Source organism: Stegostoma tigrinum, chromosome X (assembly GCF_030684315.1).
Source record: "Stegostoma tigrinum isolate sSteTig4 chromosome X, sSteTig4.hap1, whole genome shotgun sequence".
Lineage (NCBI taxonomy): Eukaryota > Metazoa > Chordata > Chondrichthyes > Orectolobiformes > Stegostomatidae > Stegostoma > Stegostoma tigrinum.
Window position 1 is genome coordinate 15,194,397 of NC_081404.1, and position 18,975 is coordinate 15,213,371.

Genomic DNA, 18,975 nt, shown 5'->3' on the forward strand with positions numbered 1-18,975 from the left:
CAGATACGTAGCCTATAACTGCATAACACGTTGCTGTCAATGTGGTGACTTGCTTGTATCTAACATATCTGTATTCCAGCCAAACTAATGCATTGGTGAACTAATATCACTGCAGCTTTAATGCATGCCATTGTATTCTACAATATCACATCATCTCTTGTTGATGTTTCAGTGTGGACCCAAATGATCAGAAGAAGACTGCATGTTATGACATTGATGTGGAAGTGGATGACACACTAAAGACTCAAATGAATTCATTTCTCCTTTCTACTGCTAGCCAGCAGGAAATTGCTGCTCTCGATAATAAGGTTAGCTTGGAACATTCTAACTTCTGTAGTTTAGGTCTTTCACTTTACACTGGCAGTGTTAGTTTAAATTCGGTATTGATGCCTGACCTAAATCAAGAATGAGGACTCTTACTAGGTTACCCTCTAGTCAGATAACCTATTGTTGAAGTCTTGAAAAGTGAAAGGATTGAAGATTGGGGATTCAAACTAGTCAGACAGTGCAAAGGTAAAGATTCAAACAAAATTTTTATTCTCTGTTTGCTGGGCAGAATGGATTTTGCTGCCAATGCACTAAACTTCTTTAAAAAGCAGTTTAGTGGTTTCTCACAGGTTGAGGGCACATTGCTCAAATAGTTGGTAAATTGTGTGGCATTATAATGTCAGTGAGAATTGAGGGGAAGCTCTCCACTGACTGGAGTCATTCCCAGCATAGAGGAAGATCGTTGTGGTTTTTGGAGGCCAATCATCTCAGCCCCAGGACTTTGCTGCAGGTCTTGCTTCAGGTACATATTTTCTAATCAATCTGTTCAGAGATGTAAATGCATGCCTTTGGAGCAGGTAGGCCTTGAACCCGAGCCTCCTGCTTGAGGCATAGAAGAGAGTTTTTTTCAGGTAGTGACCTAAACGCAGTCATCTTCAGCTGCTTCATCAATGACTTTGCCTCCATTATAAAGTCAGAAGCAGGGAAGTGTGCTGGTGGTATGCTCAGACCAAGTCGCCATGGTTTTATGGAAGGGAGAATGTGTTTACAAATTTTATTTTAAGAATGTAGCTAGTAGAGTAGATAAAGGGGAACTAGCAAATATAGTTTATTTGTATTCCCAAAAGGCATTCAATATGATGCCACGCAAAAGTTAAGACACAAGCTCATGGAGTTGGGGTTGATATATCAGTATGGATAAGGATGGGTTAGTGGATGGAAAGCAATGAGTACGAATAAATGGGGCATTTTCATGTTGGCAGATTGTGGAGTGCTGCAAGGATTGGTGCTGAGAACTCAGCTATACTAATCTATGTTAATAACTTAAACACGTTACTCTTTGTTGTCATCAAAGTTTGCTGGCAACGTTAGTTGTGAGGAAAATGCAGTCTGCAAAGGGCTAGACAGGTCAAGTGAATGAGCAGGATAATGACAGATGGAGCATAATATAAGGAAGTGTGAGATTATGCTGGTTGTGAGAATAGAGAGAAATTATCTTCTAAAAAGCGTGAAGTTTCTGTACCTTGATGTTCAGAGGGATTAGGATATAAGAAATACAGAAAATTAGCATTCAGGAAGTGCAAGGAATTACGAAGTTAAGTAGCAAAGGGGCCTCTGGTGTGAAGGGGTTGGAGTACAAGAATAAGGAAGTCTTGCTAAAATCTTAGTGCTTTGATGAGACCTAATTGGAGTTATGCACACTGTTTTGGTCTCACTTGTTAATTGTTCAATTGAGTTGCAGTACATAGAGATGGAGGCTGTTCGATGGTTTTTTGAGTACATATAAAAGCTCAATAAACAGATTTTCAGAGGTTGTAAATTTTTCATTGTTGAATATATTCATGGCCATGACAAGCATATTTTTGGTGTCTTGGGGAATTGAGGAGTATGGGGCTCAGGCAGGAAAGTAGAAATGATGCTAAAAATCAGCCATATTTGTATAGAATATTGAAGCAACCTGAAAGGGCATATCTTCTCCTCCTGTTTCACACATTCTTATGCTTGCACAGTGTGCAGTACTGTTTACAGCAGTTCAATTTCTGAAGCAGTATCTGCCTGTATGCAGTAAGAAATGGCGAGAATTCAGATGATAAGTGGCAAGTAATATTCATGTCTGGCAAGTAATATTCATGTCACACAAGTGCTAGGCAATGACCGTCTCCAACAAAAGAGAATCTAACTATCTCCTTTTGATGTTTAACGACATTACTTTTACTGAATCCACCATCATCAATAACTTGGAGTTGCTAGTGACCAGAAACTAAACTGGACTGGCCACATAAATACTGTGGCTAGACGAGCACATCAGTGATTGCGAATTCTGTGGTGAGTAGCTTGCCACGTGACTCCCCAAAGCCTTTCTACCATCCACAAGTCAGGAGTGTGATAGAATACTCCCCACTTGCCTGGATGGGTGCAACTCCGACAGTAGAATCGATTGTAGGATCTATTGTAGAACCTGGGGTGGCACGGTGGCTCAGTGGTTAGTACTGCAGCCTCACAGCGCCAGGGACCTGGGTTCGATTCCAGCCTCGGGCAACTGTCTGTATGGAGTTTGCGCATTCTCCCCGTGTGTGCGTGGGTTTCCTCTGGGTGCTCCGGTTTCCTCCCACAGTCCAAAGATGTGCAGGCCAGGTGGATTGGCCATGCTAAATTGCCCATAGTTTTCAGGGGTGTGTGGGTTATGGGGGATGGGCTGGGTGAGATACTCCAAGGGGCGGTGTGGACTCGTTGGGCTGAAGGGCCTGTTTCCACACTGTAGGGAATCTGATCTAATCTAATCTAACATTCAAGAAGCTAGACACCATCCAGGACAAAGCAGCCCGCTTGATTGGCACCACATCTGCCACTTTCAGCATTCACTCTCTTCACCATTGATGTAGCAGCAGTGTGTTCCACTGACAAGATGCACTGCAGCAGCTTACCAAATCTCCTGTGATGCCATCTTCCAAACCTGCAGCCCCTACCATCCACGACCATCAGCTCGTTGCAACCTCCCATCTGCATCAGAAAGTTTCGGTTTGAGGTTCTTTGCAGCTCCCAAGTATAAACTGTATAACCCTGCTGCTTTACTTTCACAGATCCATGAAACAATAGAAACCATTAACCAGCTCAAGACACAGAGGGAGTTCATGTTAAGTTTTGCCAGAGATCCACAAGGCTTCATCAATGACTGGTTGCAGTCCCAGTGCCGTGACCTAAAGGTAAGTATTTCATGTTGTGAAATCATGTTTAGCTCCTCTTTGGCTATGCATTCTTTTAACAATGTAACACTGTCCACTGTACTGTTCAGCAAAACTAGTTAGTGAAATTGTTACTTCAGAAATGGGCATTTATTGGAGTAATGTTTATTTCACAAGTCTCTCACTTCTGAGTTATAAGAAGCATTATTCAAAAGTCCTTCACTTGTTATAACAGGAATGTCCTGTGCAGAAGGAGATTTGATATCTGATTATTTGTCCAAAATACTGTATTTCTAATCTGAACTGCCTGTGGTGAGTTGTTGAATAGCAGGCTTTGTTTTTAATTTTCATTATTATAACAGACATTGTTGTTTACTGGCACAGTATATAGAAAACCTAGTTTAGTGTGCACAATATTGAAGTGCAGCATGAGAGAGAGAAAGCCTAATGTAGAATTGAATCCATAGCCACATGTTTTATTGTAAGATATTGATGATTAAGTATGTTCCTGTGACAATCCTGCTGGTTACTCTTGTTTCTCTTGGGCATGTTCCTTTTATCTTTATAAATTGCCATAGTAGCTGGGTTAGTGTGTATTCCTTTTTTGCCTAGTGTCTGGGGGTGAATTATATTTCATTGAAGAATCTGGTGCTAGAGTGCCTTTCTGGATAAAGGGACAAAGATTGCTGCATGTGGTTTCAGCCCAGCAAAAGTTTCTGATCTCCTTGTCCAGTGTGCAGTTGTAAACCAAGTTTATACATTTATCTTAATCGTTTGTAACAAACAACCTGCCTTTCTGCTGAATCATGCTGGTATTATCTGCTATGTTGTGTTGGGGCTGAGTAATCCTTCAGAAAGCAAGACTTCAATCACACTGTTGACCTGCTCACAAATTGAATTGGTAGTTGACCAACAGAAATGACGTTGCTCCCTTACTTTGAACTGCAGTACATTAATTCTCCTGATTGAGTTTTTTTTAAATAAACACTGGCTTTATTTTAAATCTAAAAAAGCTGCATTCTTGCTAAGTGTTGCATCTTGTTTTTAATTGCTGTCAAAATAAAAGCTTAGGACAAAAAAAAGTCATTCAGTCTGCCAAGCCCTTCCCTTTTCTAGGCCATTGACAAACTATGCTGTCTTGGACTCTTCAACCCATTTCACCATAGTAAGCTCAACAGTTAGCAATATCAGCAGGCTGCAGTTAATGCATTTAAAGGACATTCCTGGTACTGGTAGTTCAGTGCAAAAGTTAGTCTGACCTGTGTCTCTCAATACTTCTTGTAAAACTTGTCGTTTTTAATTCTGATGTCCACGTTTGTGCTGAAGGTCCCCATACAGATGTATTTTGTTCCCATTTCACCTCTTTATTCCAAGACCTGTAGTGGTCTCACTGCCAAATGGGTGTGTTTATGTGGATGATTTCCATTATAAATGTGAATGTAGGAAACTAAGTGCTAAGATGTATTGTATGACTTGAAAGTAGGTGTGCAATTCCAGCTGTGCATCCAGATCCTACAGACTTTGTGAATAGATTGTTTGTCCACCAATAGCAGTGGTGTTCTGCTGGTGTTCTAGCTAATACTAATCGCTTAACCAACAGGGCTTTGAGAAAAATCATTTGATCATTATCTCATGGCTGTTTTTGCTTCTTGCTACGCGCAAATTGGCTGCTACGTTTGCTTATAATTGTAACCAGGACTGCACATCAAAAGTAGTTAATTGGGCTGCAAGCATTTGGGAACATTGTGAGGTCAGGAAAGGCGCTAAATAATGCGCGCATTCGTTCATTCATTCTTTACAGCCAGTTTGACAGCTAACAAATGTGACAGCACATTTTCGTAGATGATGCAACAAAAGGTTTGACTGTAAATTTGGTGAGCATGATGTGTAGTAAGGGTACGCAAATGACAGGCCAAGATCCAAATCCAGTCATTGGCTGCTGTGTTTTTGCACCTCTGAAGGTTCCAACAAATTGTGAGCAGCCGAGGTTAGCTTTTCCCTCGTTGTCTACAAGAGTGAGTTGAATAGCAGCAACCATATATTTCCCTGGCTGCAAGTCCTACATTAGGATTATGACATGGAGATGTTTAAAGAAATCTGAAGCGACTTAAATGTGTAGAAATTTCACCGTAGCACTTCATTTTATCCCACTGTCTGCACGAGCTCTGTACTGGAGCTATCCAAACTCATTGCCCTGCTCTCACTGCAGCCTTCATACTTCTCCTCTGACTATATTCCATCTTCAGAACATGATTGACATGGCTTTAATAGCTCCCAGTTGCAATAATGTATTCCACATTCTGATAATCTTGTGTCTGGGAAGGGATAATTGTAACCCTCCTGTTTATACCTGTACTGGTCCTGAACATGTGCCATAATCTGATCAGTGGAAACAATCTTTGTCTTCAAATATTCCGAACATTTTGAACACATCTATTTGTTCCTCCCATGGCTTTGTCTTTTCAGTGAACTCGTGGAGTTTTTCATGTCTCAGTAATTATTTCTGCTCATCTTTGTCAATCTGAGTTGTACCAGTTGCAAGGTTCTCATGTCCTTTTCCAAGAATTTTCCCACAGAACTCTAACTTTAGCCTGAGCAACTGATTGATTACCATCTTGCCGTTGTATTCTTTGCCATATAAATGAATTCTAGATTCCATTAGTTTTTTTGATGTTAAACTTCTACCTATCTGCACCCATAGCCAAACTCCATTGAGAGTTAATTGTTAAGGGTGTATTTCCATTCTCTATCCCAAATTTCATTCCCCCCACAGCCCCGCCCCTGTTCTCTTCCACTTCCCCCGTCTCCCAAACACCCATTCTTTAAACTTCTCATTGACCTGCATTTTCTACACAGCTGCCCTGTTCCCTGTATATTTTTGCGTCCTTTCCACTAATTATCAAATCCTGTTCTGCTTTCTCTATCTGTGTCCAAATGTTTTATTCTGGGTGTAGAGAAGTCCTTACTCAAATCCCTGCTGTTAATGAGATTTTTTGGTTTAAAATTTTGCAAATGGATTCTGCTCCAGCAGAAATGCAAACCTTTCCCTTTGTTTGAACTCAACTGCGCAAAGCAAAAGTAAAACCTGACACCTTGGCCCAATTGCCATAGCTAGGATTGGTCTTGATTTGTTGGGTACGAGAGATGCACATGATTCATTTGCTCCTGTTGCCTCTTATTCAGCTGGGGCATTTTGAATACTAGCTGGATATCAGTCAGTCATTGTTTCAGACCATGAAGAATTGCTCCTGATTGCCCACATTCATTGAGGTCTTCTTTCTTTACCTTTTCTTTCCTTAATCTTTTTCTCTCTTTATCCCCCTCTCGTGGTAGAGCAATGCCTTGGATGTTCCAAACTTGAGCCATTTATTATGCTTCAAGCCAAGTTCCTGGCAACTGTGGCATCTCTATGAAGTTTTTCTGTTCTACTTGATCAGAAGGTTCATCCAAGCCAGTGACGTCAAAAATGCATTCGTGGTCTGTGCGAGAGACTGAGCTCCCAGCTTCCATGTAACTGAAATACAATCGTTGCCTGTGACATGGTGTATTTTATATCATGTCAAAGGTGTGGTTTTGACCTCCAGTCTGCTCATATTTGCCGCTGCCAATTTACCCAGGGTGAGACCGCCTTTTTTCGGCATTATATTGCAGAGCCACTTTAGGAGATACTTCCTAATATTAGAAAATAGTTGCTACAGTAGTTTGCGCTACCATGTACAGCTAGCAGTAAAACTGAGACTGGTAGTCGCCAAGCTGTGTAAATGGATACAAACTTGAGCAAGAAAGCCAAGGGTCTTGAATTCTTCTCCCGTTCTGGAAGCTGTGAAACTTAAATGGAAATCTAGACATTTATAGGCTCATACGAGGAAGGAAGACAGCGCATGGAAGCAAATCGCTGTTTTTTTTGGTCTGACCTGCTCATGATTCCACTACATTCTTAATGCTTTAGTAAGTCTTTCTGCTTTAAAAACACTTGCTATTAATGGGCCAAGCTACTCTACATGAACACATTTGATTTGGAAAGCATTGGATCTCATTGAGCACCTAAAAACCAGTACAGCATTCAGGAAAAGAACAGCAAAAGCAAGCATTTGGTTTTTATGGGTTTTTGTAAATAGATAAAACATGTGGAATATGAGGCCTTAAATCTTCCAATGTTGCAGTAGTGAACTATCTTTATGGCACAAAACTATTGTGATCCAATTGAGTAGTGCAACAAGCTGGAAGGACTGATTGGCTACTACTGTTTCTTTGTTCCTATGTACATTGACATAAGACAAGTTAATCATATTCTTAGAAAAGACACACCTGTATTTATCTTGGCAAAGCCCCATGCTTTCTGCATTACTCCCCAAAACAAATTTAAGCATTTATTCCACTTTTTACAGCCACTTGACATTGCAATATTTGCACTTTGTTCTACAGCATGAAGTGGCAGAAAGGTGGTGTTCAGCTGCATCGCCAATCCTGTGTTTCTGTGATGCGCTAATGAAATGCAAATGCAATTGCCAAGAACCCATCTACCCCTTGACATTTCAATAGTGAGAGAACTTGGCCTACCCCAGTAACTTGCATAGAATCTTGGAACCTTCGGCACCATTTATTTTTAAGTTGCATCTGTCTATTCTAGTCACGTGTTTGATATTTTGTATTTGTAGTCTATGACTGATGTGGTAGGAAACCCAGAGGAGGAGCGCAGAGCAGAGTTCTACTTCCAGCCCTGGGCTCAAGAAGCTGTTTGCAGATACTTCTATTCGAAGGTAAGAATAAGTTCAGAATTGACAATCATTGGGGGAAATTTTTATTTTAATTACTTTGTAATGGGGACTTTGGCAGTGTTCATTTGGACAGTTCCTTAAACCTGGGTTTCAATCCATCTGGTGTAGTTGGGATGTATCTTTCACATACCTGAAGTCCTCATGTGATTGAAGAAGAGGGTTGATGCTACCTCAGACTCGTCATTGCAGGCTTATAACATAAACATGCCCACAATTGTGCTCTGAGACCAGAAACAAGTTTACTTTGGGAAATGGGGGAAGTACTTTAGTGATAGAACAGCACTCTCTGTATTAAGTAAGTTTAGCCACATTGTTGTGAAAGGGGCAAATCTGTTTGAGGCAGTTTATTCATAAATATATCTTGTCAGACCTTCGAACAAGTGTTGAATGGTTTTCGTTTCAGTGTCATTGTGCTGGCTCTTTAAATGACCTCCAGTACATCGTTACGTTGTTCAATTCCTCGGTAAATATCTGTTGGCCATACCAAAGTGAGGGGCCAAGGAATGGAATATTTGAATTTCCCAATGTGGACTGGATTCTGAGTCAGCTGTGAAGCAGGGATACTTGCTGCTCACCTTCAAGTTGGCCTCGCTGAGTGCTCAGATGATCTTTAGTGTGATGCTGCAACTGATGCTGGAGATTCCCAGCATAGAACTCCATTGATGTTGTCAGTCTGGCCAAGCAGTCACTCATATCACAGGAGTTCACAGACACACACACAGGAATCAAAAAACATTAGAATAAAATCACTTTTGTTTTCAGATTAAAATGAAAATAAGGACATTGAAGTTGAAGGTAGAAGCTAAAGTATTCAGAAAAATCTTTTTTATTTTCAAGATTAGTTTATTGAGTGGAACTTCAGGATTGTGAATTTTTTTCAGGGCCAGTTCTGCTTTTTTTCAAAAAAAAACTTGCTCATGGGATGTAGGCATCACTGGCCTGGCCTAATTGCCTAGAGGGCAGTTAAGAGTTAACCATATAATTGTGGATCTGGAGTCAAATGTTGGTCAGACTGGGTAAGGATGGCAGATTTCCTTCCCTAAACTAGATACGTCACTTTCCTTATTACAGATTTTTATTGAATTCAAATTTCACCATTATCATGATGGGATTTGGATCTCTGTCCCCAGAGCATTTGCCTAGAGTTCTGGATTACTAATCCAGTGACATGACCACGAGACCTCGGCTCTCCTTTAAATTGCATTCTTTTTAAAAACTTGGTTAAACCTGACCGAATAAGGTCTCCCTAATATTGGGGAGGGAGCTGGGAAGTTGAAATTCTCATTGAATTCGGTGATTGCCAGCTCTGTGGCAGAATCCTGAAACACTGTGACTATGGGATTGTCGTGCTAAATTCAACATGCCCAACATACTGAAGTTGCAATCACCTTCTGAAAAGTCATGAATGCTGTCAGCACCCACACCTCCACAAAATCTAGCCCATTAGGGCACTTTGCTAAAACAGAACTGCTAATGAATTACTTATGAGGTGTGATCACTTGTTAAATATGCAAGGTCCCACAATCTCTCAATATTAAATGGTCAGCTAATCTGTTTTTATGTTGCTGGTTGATATAAATGTTAAGCAGGGTACCAGGAGAAAGGCCTCCCTGATCATTGTGTATTTCCATGAAATTCTTGGGTGTTGGTTTAACATCTCTCCCGTAGCTGTGCAACACTCCCTGCATTTAACTGACAGCCTAGGCTATGTACTCGAATCAGTGATCTGCCTGAGACAAGAGTGATTGCAACTGAACAGTGGGTTTTCAAAGTTTCAAAGATCAGTCAACAAGAGAACAAACGATTCAGACAGATGAGTTGAAAAGAATGTTAGTTTTGGCGAAGGTGTAGTCTTCATTGTCCTACCCATCTGTCTAACTTAATTATCCTAGAGTTTTCCCTTTACATTATAACCAACAACTATAGCCTTTAACTGAGTGCCATAAGGCCAGTTATTTCTACTTCTCCATGAACTTATTTTTTGATTGTCACATGCAGTGCTGTGTGCCCAAGTTCCACAGTTTTGCTCTGTTCTCTGGAGTTGATTTTTTTCAGGGGGAAAAATAAATAGACTATAGAATCCAGCCCTCCCAATACTAACTTTAATGTTAGTTATTTGGAAGACTTTTAAAAAGAAATGTAACTAACTTTAAACCATCCACACGCACAGTGGTGAACTCAACTGGTTGTACACCAGCTGATTGACTTGTTGCAAGTATAATATTCCTCTTTGTACAAAAGGGGAAGTTACTTCAAGTTTTCCTGTTTAGGTTTTAAGCAGTGACAGTGGCAGTTTGTTTCAGTTAACCACTGAAATGATATCAAAGAACAATAGAGCACAGGAACAGGCCCTTTGGTCTTCCAGGCCTGTGCTGACACATTTTGCCCTTCCACACTAAAACTGTCTTCACTTACAGGATCCGTATGCCCCATTCCCTTCCCATTCCTGTATTCATCCAAGTGCTTCTTGAATGGTGCTATTGTCTTCCACTACAGCCTCTGGCAGTGTGTTCCAGGCACTCACCACCCTTTGTGTGAAAAATTTGCCTTGCACATCTCTTTTAAACTTTCCCCCACACACCTTGAACCTGTGCCCCCTAGTACTTGGCTCATCCACTCTGGAAAAACCCATTTACCACAATATCCATGCCATTCACGAACTTATAAACTTCTATCAGGTTGCCCCTCAACCCCCTGCATTCCAGTGAAAACAAACCCAGTCTATCCAATGATTCTTCATCGCTAAAATCCCCCATACTAGGCAACATCTTGGTAAACATTTTCTGTACCCTCTCTGAAGCATCCACATCCTTCTGGTAGTGTGGTGACCAGAACTGTATGCAATATTCCAAGTGTGGCCTAAATAAAGTTCTATAAAGCTGCAGCATAACTTGTTTGTCCTCATACTCAGTGTCCCTTCCAATGAAGGCAAGCATGCCATAGGCCCTTTTTTTACTGCCTTATCTACTTGTGCTGCCGCTTTCAGTGACCTGTGGACCTGGGCACCCAGGTCCCTCTGCACATCAATGCTCCTTAGTGTTCTGCCATTCACTGTACAATTTCCACCTCTACTTGTCCCTCCAAAATGCATCACCTCATATTTGTCTGGATTAAACTCTATCTGCCATTTTTCTGCCCCTGCCGCCTCCCAATCTATATCCTGCTGTATCTTCTGACAATCCTCACTATCTGCAACTCCATCAATCTTTGTGTCGTCCACAAACGTACTAATTAGACCAGCAACATTTTCCACCAATTCATTTATATAGATCTCGAACAGCAGAGATCAGCACTGATCCCTGTGGAGTACCATCAGCCACAAATCTCCATTTCAAAAAGCATCTTTCCACTGCTACATTCTGTTTCCTATGACTATGCTAGTCCTGTATCCGTCTTGCGAGCTCACGACTGATACCATGTGACTTCACTTTCTGTACCACTCTGCCATGAGGGACCTTGTCAGAGGCTTTACTGAAGTCCATGAAGACAACATCAACCACTTTTCCCTCATCAATCATCTTCGTCATCTCATCAAAAACTTTGATCAAGTTAGTGAGGCACGACCTCTCCCGCACAAAATCAGTGTATCACTAATAAGTTCATTTGCTTCAAAATGCATGTGGATTTTGTCCCTGATAATCTTTACCAGCAATTTCCCTACCACCAATGTGAAACACTCAGGTCTGTAATTTCCAGGATTATCCCTGCTACCCTTAAACAATGGGGCAGTATTGGCTATTCGCCAGTCCCCTGGGACCTCACCTGTGGAGAAAGAGAATACAAAGATGTCTGTCAAAGCTCCAGCAATTTATTCTCTTGCCTCCATCAATATTCTGAGATAGACCCCATCAGGACCCCGGTCTTATCTACTTTAATGTGGACAGCACCTCTTCCTTTCTAATAGCAACTTGGTTCAGAAACTTGACTCTCCCTTCCCTGAGATCATCCTCCACCAATTTGTTCTCTTTGGTGAATACCAATACAAAGTATTTGTTTAGGACCTCAACACACATCGATCCTGATGTGATGTGACATTTAGACAACTTGTAACTCTGGCTGAATTAACGTTTTTGCGACATCTCTGCTTGTGTTACACAGCTTTCTCATTGTTGAGATATGGACATGACATCTGGACCTTTGCACTATCCTATATCGCATTTTTGGAAATAGAAGGATTGATGTCCCCTTCTTCCAATAGTGGCATTGGTGTAACCGGCCAACTTAGAAACAGGAAGAAGCCATTTAACCTCAAGTATATTCCACCATTTGCGGAGATTATGGCTAATATGTGATCCACATCTCTATTTTAAGCGATTGACCCAATACTCGTTTCTATTTGTGGAAGAGACTTGCAAACTTCTGTACCATTTTGTGTGTTGAAGTATTTTTTAATTTCACTCCTGAAATGTCTGTTTTGAACTTTTAGGTTGTACTCCCTATCTCCCCTGAGGTGGTTAATTTTCTGGCTGTAGGCTGAAGGAATATGTTGATTGAGGGTCAGTGACAATGCCCAACTACCTTTGTGGAGCACTCTGACCCCTTGCCTGACAGCAGCAGAGAGGGACCTGCCCTTGGGGAGACTCAGCCATGCCAGTGTCGAATATGGTTTTGTTTTCAAGTTCAGTCCAGCTATGCTAGTTGGGGTCTTTTCTCTGTGATTTGAAGTGCTCTTTTGTTCACCAGGTAGGTCCAGGAGAGCATTGTGACAGTGGCAGCACGCCATTGCCTGCTGTTTCCACTGGGTCAGGTAGTCTGAAAATGGACTCTCTGCTTTTGTGTTGTACTTTTTGCAGTAAAGGTGGATGAACAACTTTCTTTCTCCTTTCTGGTTTGTTTTAGGTGCAGCAGAGAAGACAGGAGCTTGAACAAGCCCTTGGCATCCGTAATACATAAGCGACCTGTGTGACTTCGTCCCATGAGTGGCAGCAGGTTGACACGAGATGTCTGGGTTCAAGGTTGAAAGCAGTTTTATGAGTGCACAAAGATTTCCGTTACAGTATACAAACTGTAAAACTACATGCATCACTTGCACAAAATAAATCACCGCATAGCCCTTGTACTCCTGAAGTGTTCTTTGCTACCTTTTAGTACAACTGACACGTTCCCTTTATAAAACCGCATAGGATTAGAAAATAAAGTTAGCTTCTATTGGCATTCGGGGAAGTATAAGCCACACGTGGTGACCTCAGTAACTATGTAAAATGGTATATAAATGACTTAGTAGAACTACTAATAGAGACACATTAGCAAGCTAGATCCAACAGATTTGATGTTACACTTGCTTACTTTGCTACATTTTTTTTTAAGTGGCTTTGTGTTGAAAGTGGCAAGTATTTTGACCACAAACTGTGATTCCAGCTACCTTCTTAAATATATGCTTCCTTCTGGCAATCCTTAATATCGGTGAGCCAGTGGTGTATTTGCAGCAGTATTGGTATCTGCATGAAAATGGGTCAGTGCTTCTTTACCCTTTCATGCCAGGGCTAAGTAATGCCACTTGCCACCTGTTAGGGGCCATGCTAGGTTGCAGCATTTTTTTTAAAAAATGAATAAACCCAAAACTCACTAGCCTGCAAGTTACATAGACTTATTAATCCTTCTATTTCCAATGCATTCTTCCTCTGTCTTGTTCTTTTTGAAGGCTGATTCTAATTTAGACTGAAAAGTTTCTTTTCCTCTGACTTAAAATTCATCTTGCTAGTATTGAACAAATGAGTTTAAAGTGAGTTTTACACTCAAATGAGTGAAAGACTTTAAAAATCACTCCAGTGCTGCTTTATATACTGGGTCGAATGTATTTTGCATTTTTCTTTATTCCTCCTGACTCCTATCAGAAGTTGCAAGGCCAGAAATGAAGGGATAATTTTCTCTGGCTTCAGATGAGGAAAATGTGTAGAATTCCAATTTGAAGGTGGTCAGCTGGCTGTAGTTGCTTTATCTGATGCATTGATAAAGGTATTGCATATTGTTTCCTTGTTCATGTATCGTTCATTTCTTTAACTTGAAGACTTTGTGTGTTGGACCCTAAATATCACCCTTGCACTTTGCATTAGTCTTAACAGAACTCAGTACAATTCTACTGATTGGTCATGGAAATACCTGGCAAGCTGGTGAAATTAGGGCACTTTTCAAAACACACTTCAATCTTGTTCAAGGCACTAAATGGTCAGTTAACTTCTTACCTTATATGTAACCTCTTACCTCTGTGAACATGTATGTAAATCCATGTAGCAGTGATTGAAACCCAGTCCAGTAGTTGTATTAACTGCAACAGTTGGACAAAGTCTTGGAAGAGCGCAGCTTCATAGGAGTCAATATTTTGTAGTGATTTTAAAAGTTAATTAGTTTCAAAAAAAATGAAGGGGTGACGAACTGATACACAACCATTCTTGGTCTTCGCAGCAGCATTGTAGCAGCTTATGCTGATTCATGTGTGATCCCTCTTTGATGTGAACCACATGTATTGGTCAAGTTTAACTTTGTGACGGTGAGCTATGTCTCTTTACTTGAGCCCATCGTAACTTGATTCTACCATTCAGCTTGGAAAGAGTTGATGCCATTCTCTGAAATGGGATACACCAGGTTTTGCCAGCTCGCTATTGAAAAGAAATTAATTATAAGGCTTTTTATACTAGTTCCAATACAGTTTAAATGAATGGGTGTGTACACTTTAGCATTTAATTTTCAGCAATTAATCTTGCACTATCTACCTTCGATGGCACTCTAATGCTTTTTGCATCTCTGTCGCCTGTTGATAGTCATTATCGAGCTCTCCATTAAAGAATGACCAGGTGAGTAAGTTTCCGCACGGCGAATGGTACAAAGAGGTGGCTGGCGGGAAAAAAAGTAGTTCTAAATGTAAAATTAGATATTTGTTCAGATAATCAGGTGGTATTAGGGCAGGGTTGTTCCACCTTCCCATGACATTCTGCAGGAACTATTGTCACACCAGTGTCTTATTTATGCACCACCACAACGTGAGAACCATTCCCCTGTGAAGAGAGTCTTTTTCTTGCAAAATCTCCCAAATTTGGAGGTGCCTCAGTGGGTAAGTGTACCCAATAGTATGATAGTTAAATCATGCATGAACAGGAAAGTCCCAAGTTTACCTGGTAATTTACTCGATTTGAGGAAAGAATTAACCTGAGTTCCCACTCCAAATTGCTACCTGGTCATTTCTTCTGGAAAGTGCTGACGTGGATATCCACCACAGCCTGAATCCATTATTGTGGTTCTCCATCATAGAATGCTGGAGTAGTATTCAATATCTTGGCTTTCTTGTGAGCAATTGCTATCTGTGTGGTTGGGGGAAAATGCCATTTCCCATTAAACCATTGCTTCAGGAGATGAAACAGTTGAAGGGAACAAATCTTCTAAAGTTTCATTGGGTCCAATATGGAAGTAATGGCAAATAGCTTTTTCCATCAGATGCTGACCAGCTGGATATTACATTTCCAGTGAAGTGAAGATTGACACTGCTGTTAAATACATAAGCTGAAACCACTTGAACAGGCCAGCAAATAAAATTGGCCACTGTATGTTTGGACTAAGCCTGATCTATGTTGCCAGGTGATCTAGAGTTTATGTTCCCGCTAGCCACCTCTTCCAAATATAGGAAAAAATTAGATGAAGATAATTGAGTTTTAAAACTCTTCCTTGTGTGCTCTTTCCAAGTGTGGTATGAATGTGGTTAGGATGGGAGTAGTCACTAACAAGCTGTATTTAGACAGTTAAACCTCTGCAGTTATTGCTGCAATAATCTGTATTTTTACTGAGTATTTTGAGGGACCAGACTTTTGTACTGTATGCTTGTATGTGTCACTCAGTTTTAATAAAACCTTCAATTCAGGATGTTGCTGTCTGATTTACTGCAGTGTATATCTGCATTTAGTGCCGAAGGGGAAATGGTTGGGCATGCGGAGCATTGTGAGGCTATTACTGCAGCATATTGAAAAGTATTCGCAAATTTGTTCAGTGAGTCGTGGATAAATTTGAGATTTCTTTGTCGTACAAAACAAGCTGACTGACCAGCAATTTCTGTGACATGCAGTAAATGATCCATTACAGTAATGAATGAACTGGTTTTATGACATTACAGTTGGTTCCAATGTCACTAAATTATTCCGGAAGAGTTTTGAGTCCAGCCATACTGTGTTGCATTAATAAATGTTTCCACCAATTTGTACACATATGACATTCCTTACTAATTGAGAATTGAACTGATTATTATGGTTTTGGATGAGGATGGACAGAGGTTACAAACTTGTTACTCACTGTAAAAACCAAGTGCCTGTTTGGTTAACTAAAATCTGGTGTGTTTGGGCTTAATGGTAGAATCACACACCATAGAATGAGCCATTTGGGTGATATTGAAACCTATTCACAAAGCATTGGCGGTTTTGTCTTTTCCCCACTCCCTTCTGTCCAGACACACTATCCTCTGGCGATAAAAATCCAATATTTTAATTGTAACAAAAAAAGCTATTGACTTTTGGGTTTTGTTGTCTTGTGGCAAACAAAGGTAATTCACCAAATGTGCGCTGGTGAAAATTGGATGTTGTGCAGTTCTAATAAGCGAGCTAAATGCGCTATAGAACATCAAGCATTCAAAGTGAAGATTGACATACTCTGATCTTCACTGTCTCTTTTTGCAATTGGAAGATTTTGATCAAAATCCAGCAAATTTGCCCTTTTAAGCGTTTAGTTGATTCAACAGAAAGAGTGATGTATTTTTGATTGGCATTGTGATGCTATACTATTACCACCTCTTGCTCTGTGCTGTGGATTCTGCAGAAAGCATGCAGAGAATGAGCTTGAATGACAGGTTTTGGTGACTAGTTGCTGCCTTATCATGTGATTATCATGCAATCTTAATTGTGCACTTGAGCAGGCAAGTGGCCTCTCAGTTTAGCGTCTCGCCCAAAAGACAGTGAAGGAAAGGGAAAGGGGACAGGATCAAAACTGATTGCATTAACCATTGTGAGCATGAAAGAGCCAGTCAGTAACTGCCTTGTGTAGTCAATGAACACAGTTATGCCACCACCACCTTGGTCTTGCAGAAAGCAATTTTGGAAGCTCACTGATGAAAAAATGGTCACTTAACTTGAGTCAGGTCCGTAATTGACTCTCAGATGGATTAATGCAAGATAATCTTAGACTGTTTGCCAGTGCAGTATAACTCCAGCCATGCTGGACCATTTTAAACTTGTCTTCACAATGATCTGGAGTTTTATTGCATTCAGTGTGAATTCATAAGTCATGTGAAACTTGAGGCTTTATAAAGCTCTAGTTAGGCCCCATTTAGAATACTGTGTCCAATTTTGGGCCCCACACCTCAGGAAGGACATACTAGCCCTGGAGCGTGTCCAGCGGAGATTCACATGGATGATCCCTGGAATGGTAGGTTTAACGTATGATGAACGGCTAAGGATCCTGGGATTGTACTCAGAGTTTAGAAGGTTGAGGGGAGATCTAATAGAAACTTACAAGATAATGTATGGCTTAGAAGGGGTGGACGCTGGGAAGTTGTTTCCATTAGGTGGGGAGACTAGGACCCGTGGGCATACCCTTAAAATTAGAGGGGGTAAATTTAAAACTGAAATGAGATGACATTTCTTCAGCCAGAGAGTGGTGGGCTTGTGGAATTCATTGCCATGGAGTGCAGTGGAGGCTGGGACGTTGGATGCCTTCAAGGCAAAGATCGACAAATTCTTGAACTCAGAAGGAATCAAGGGCTACAGGGAGAATGCAGGCAAGTGGAGTTGAAATGTCCATCAGCCATGATTTAAATGGCGGAGTGGACTTGATGGGCTGAATGGCCTTACTTCCACTCCTATGTCTTATGGAAACGCTGTCCAAATTTTTTTAAAAAATGAATGTATTTCTTGTTCGCCTGATTTTGCTCGCAGACCTGACTGATCATTCTTGGTGTGAATCTTGACGGAGGATGTTGGCAGGCTATTAAAACTGCACAAGAATGTTGCATTTGAATTGCACCCCATATCCGTGCATATATTTCTAGCTAGGGAACCCACTTTCTCTCCTCCTGTTGTTAAGGCCCGTGGTTGTCCCTAAGTAGGTTGTTGATCAGCTAACTAAGCAGAGAGTGGAGCACTAGTTGAGATCAATTCATTTATCCTAGCCTCAAACTCTGCCCATGGCTGGCAATGCATATCACTGAGCAGGATGCAACTGATCACAGAGCTCCAATCTGCTGGCGCAAAACATATACTACAGCTGTAATTAGTCATGGCCAAGTGGTAGCAATCTCTCATGAGTCAGAATGTTGTGGGCTCAAATAGCACTTTTGAGATTTGACCTTGCGTTCTGAGGCTGATGCTCCCAGTGCAGTACTGAGGGACTCTTACATCACCAAAGGTGACATCTTTCAGATGAGAAATCAAACTGAAGACGTGTCTGTCTTCACGTAGTGCAAAAGATCTCAAGGCGGTATTTGAAGACTAGATATCTCCCTGCTGTCCTGCTCTTCAAACAGCACCTAAAACTGATTGTCTGGTCCTACGTTGCTGTTTGTGGGAGCTTGCTGTGCGCAAATTGCTTCCAGGTTTCCTATGTGACTACTCCAAAAAGCACTTCACTGGGATGTCAAAATTGTGAAAAGGCACTGTATGAAAAAAGTCAGCCTGAGATGGATGTGTCTCATCCTTAAGAGATGAACATCTTTCTCCCTGTCTCTCGTGCCAATTTTGTGGCTGAGCTGGTACGAACACTGCAGCCCTGCTCAGTCTCAAACCCGACTGCAGCAATTTCATCAGTGGTTAGCTATGCCTATATGAAAATGGCATCCAAATCAAAAGCCATGTAACAGGATTGCAGACCTCTCCCAACTGCTGCAACCTGAAAAGTTTTCTGAAACCTTTAATTGAGCACAAAGTCATGGCTGTGGCACACCAAGTTGTTTCAACTCAAGCGAATTGTAACTGTCAAATTTAATGAAGCATGGAATTTATTTTTGAAAGGAACTCTTGTGTCGTGCACATGTGGCTAAGGGAAAGGGGCAAAAATCC

At 41.0% G+C, this 18,975-nt stretch overlaps 1 protein-coding gene across 2 annotated transcripts in view; it reads left to right on the forward strand.

The window, feature by feature from the left end:
- Window positions 1-15,797, forward strand: part of smarcd1 (SWI/SNF related, matrix associated, actin dependent regulator of chromatin, subfamily d, member 1) — a 53,590-nt gene extending 37,793 nt beyond the window's left edge. For both annotated transcript variants that reach the window (XM_048523575.1, XM_048523577.2), the window contains exons 10-13: window positions 173-308; window positions 3,069-3,191; window positions 7,829-7,930; window positions 12,788-15,797. In XM_048523575.1, coding sequence (XP_048379532.1) covers window positions 173-308; window positions 3,069-3,191; window positions 7,829-7,930; window positions 12,788-12,841 — 415 coding nt within the window. In that variant the 3' untranslated portion in view covers window positions 12,842-15,797. The remainder of the gene's footprint in view (window positions 1-172; window positions 309-3,068; window positions 3,192-7,828; window positions 7,931-12,787) is intronic.
- Window positions 15,798-18,975: the final 3,178 nt, after the last annotated feature.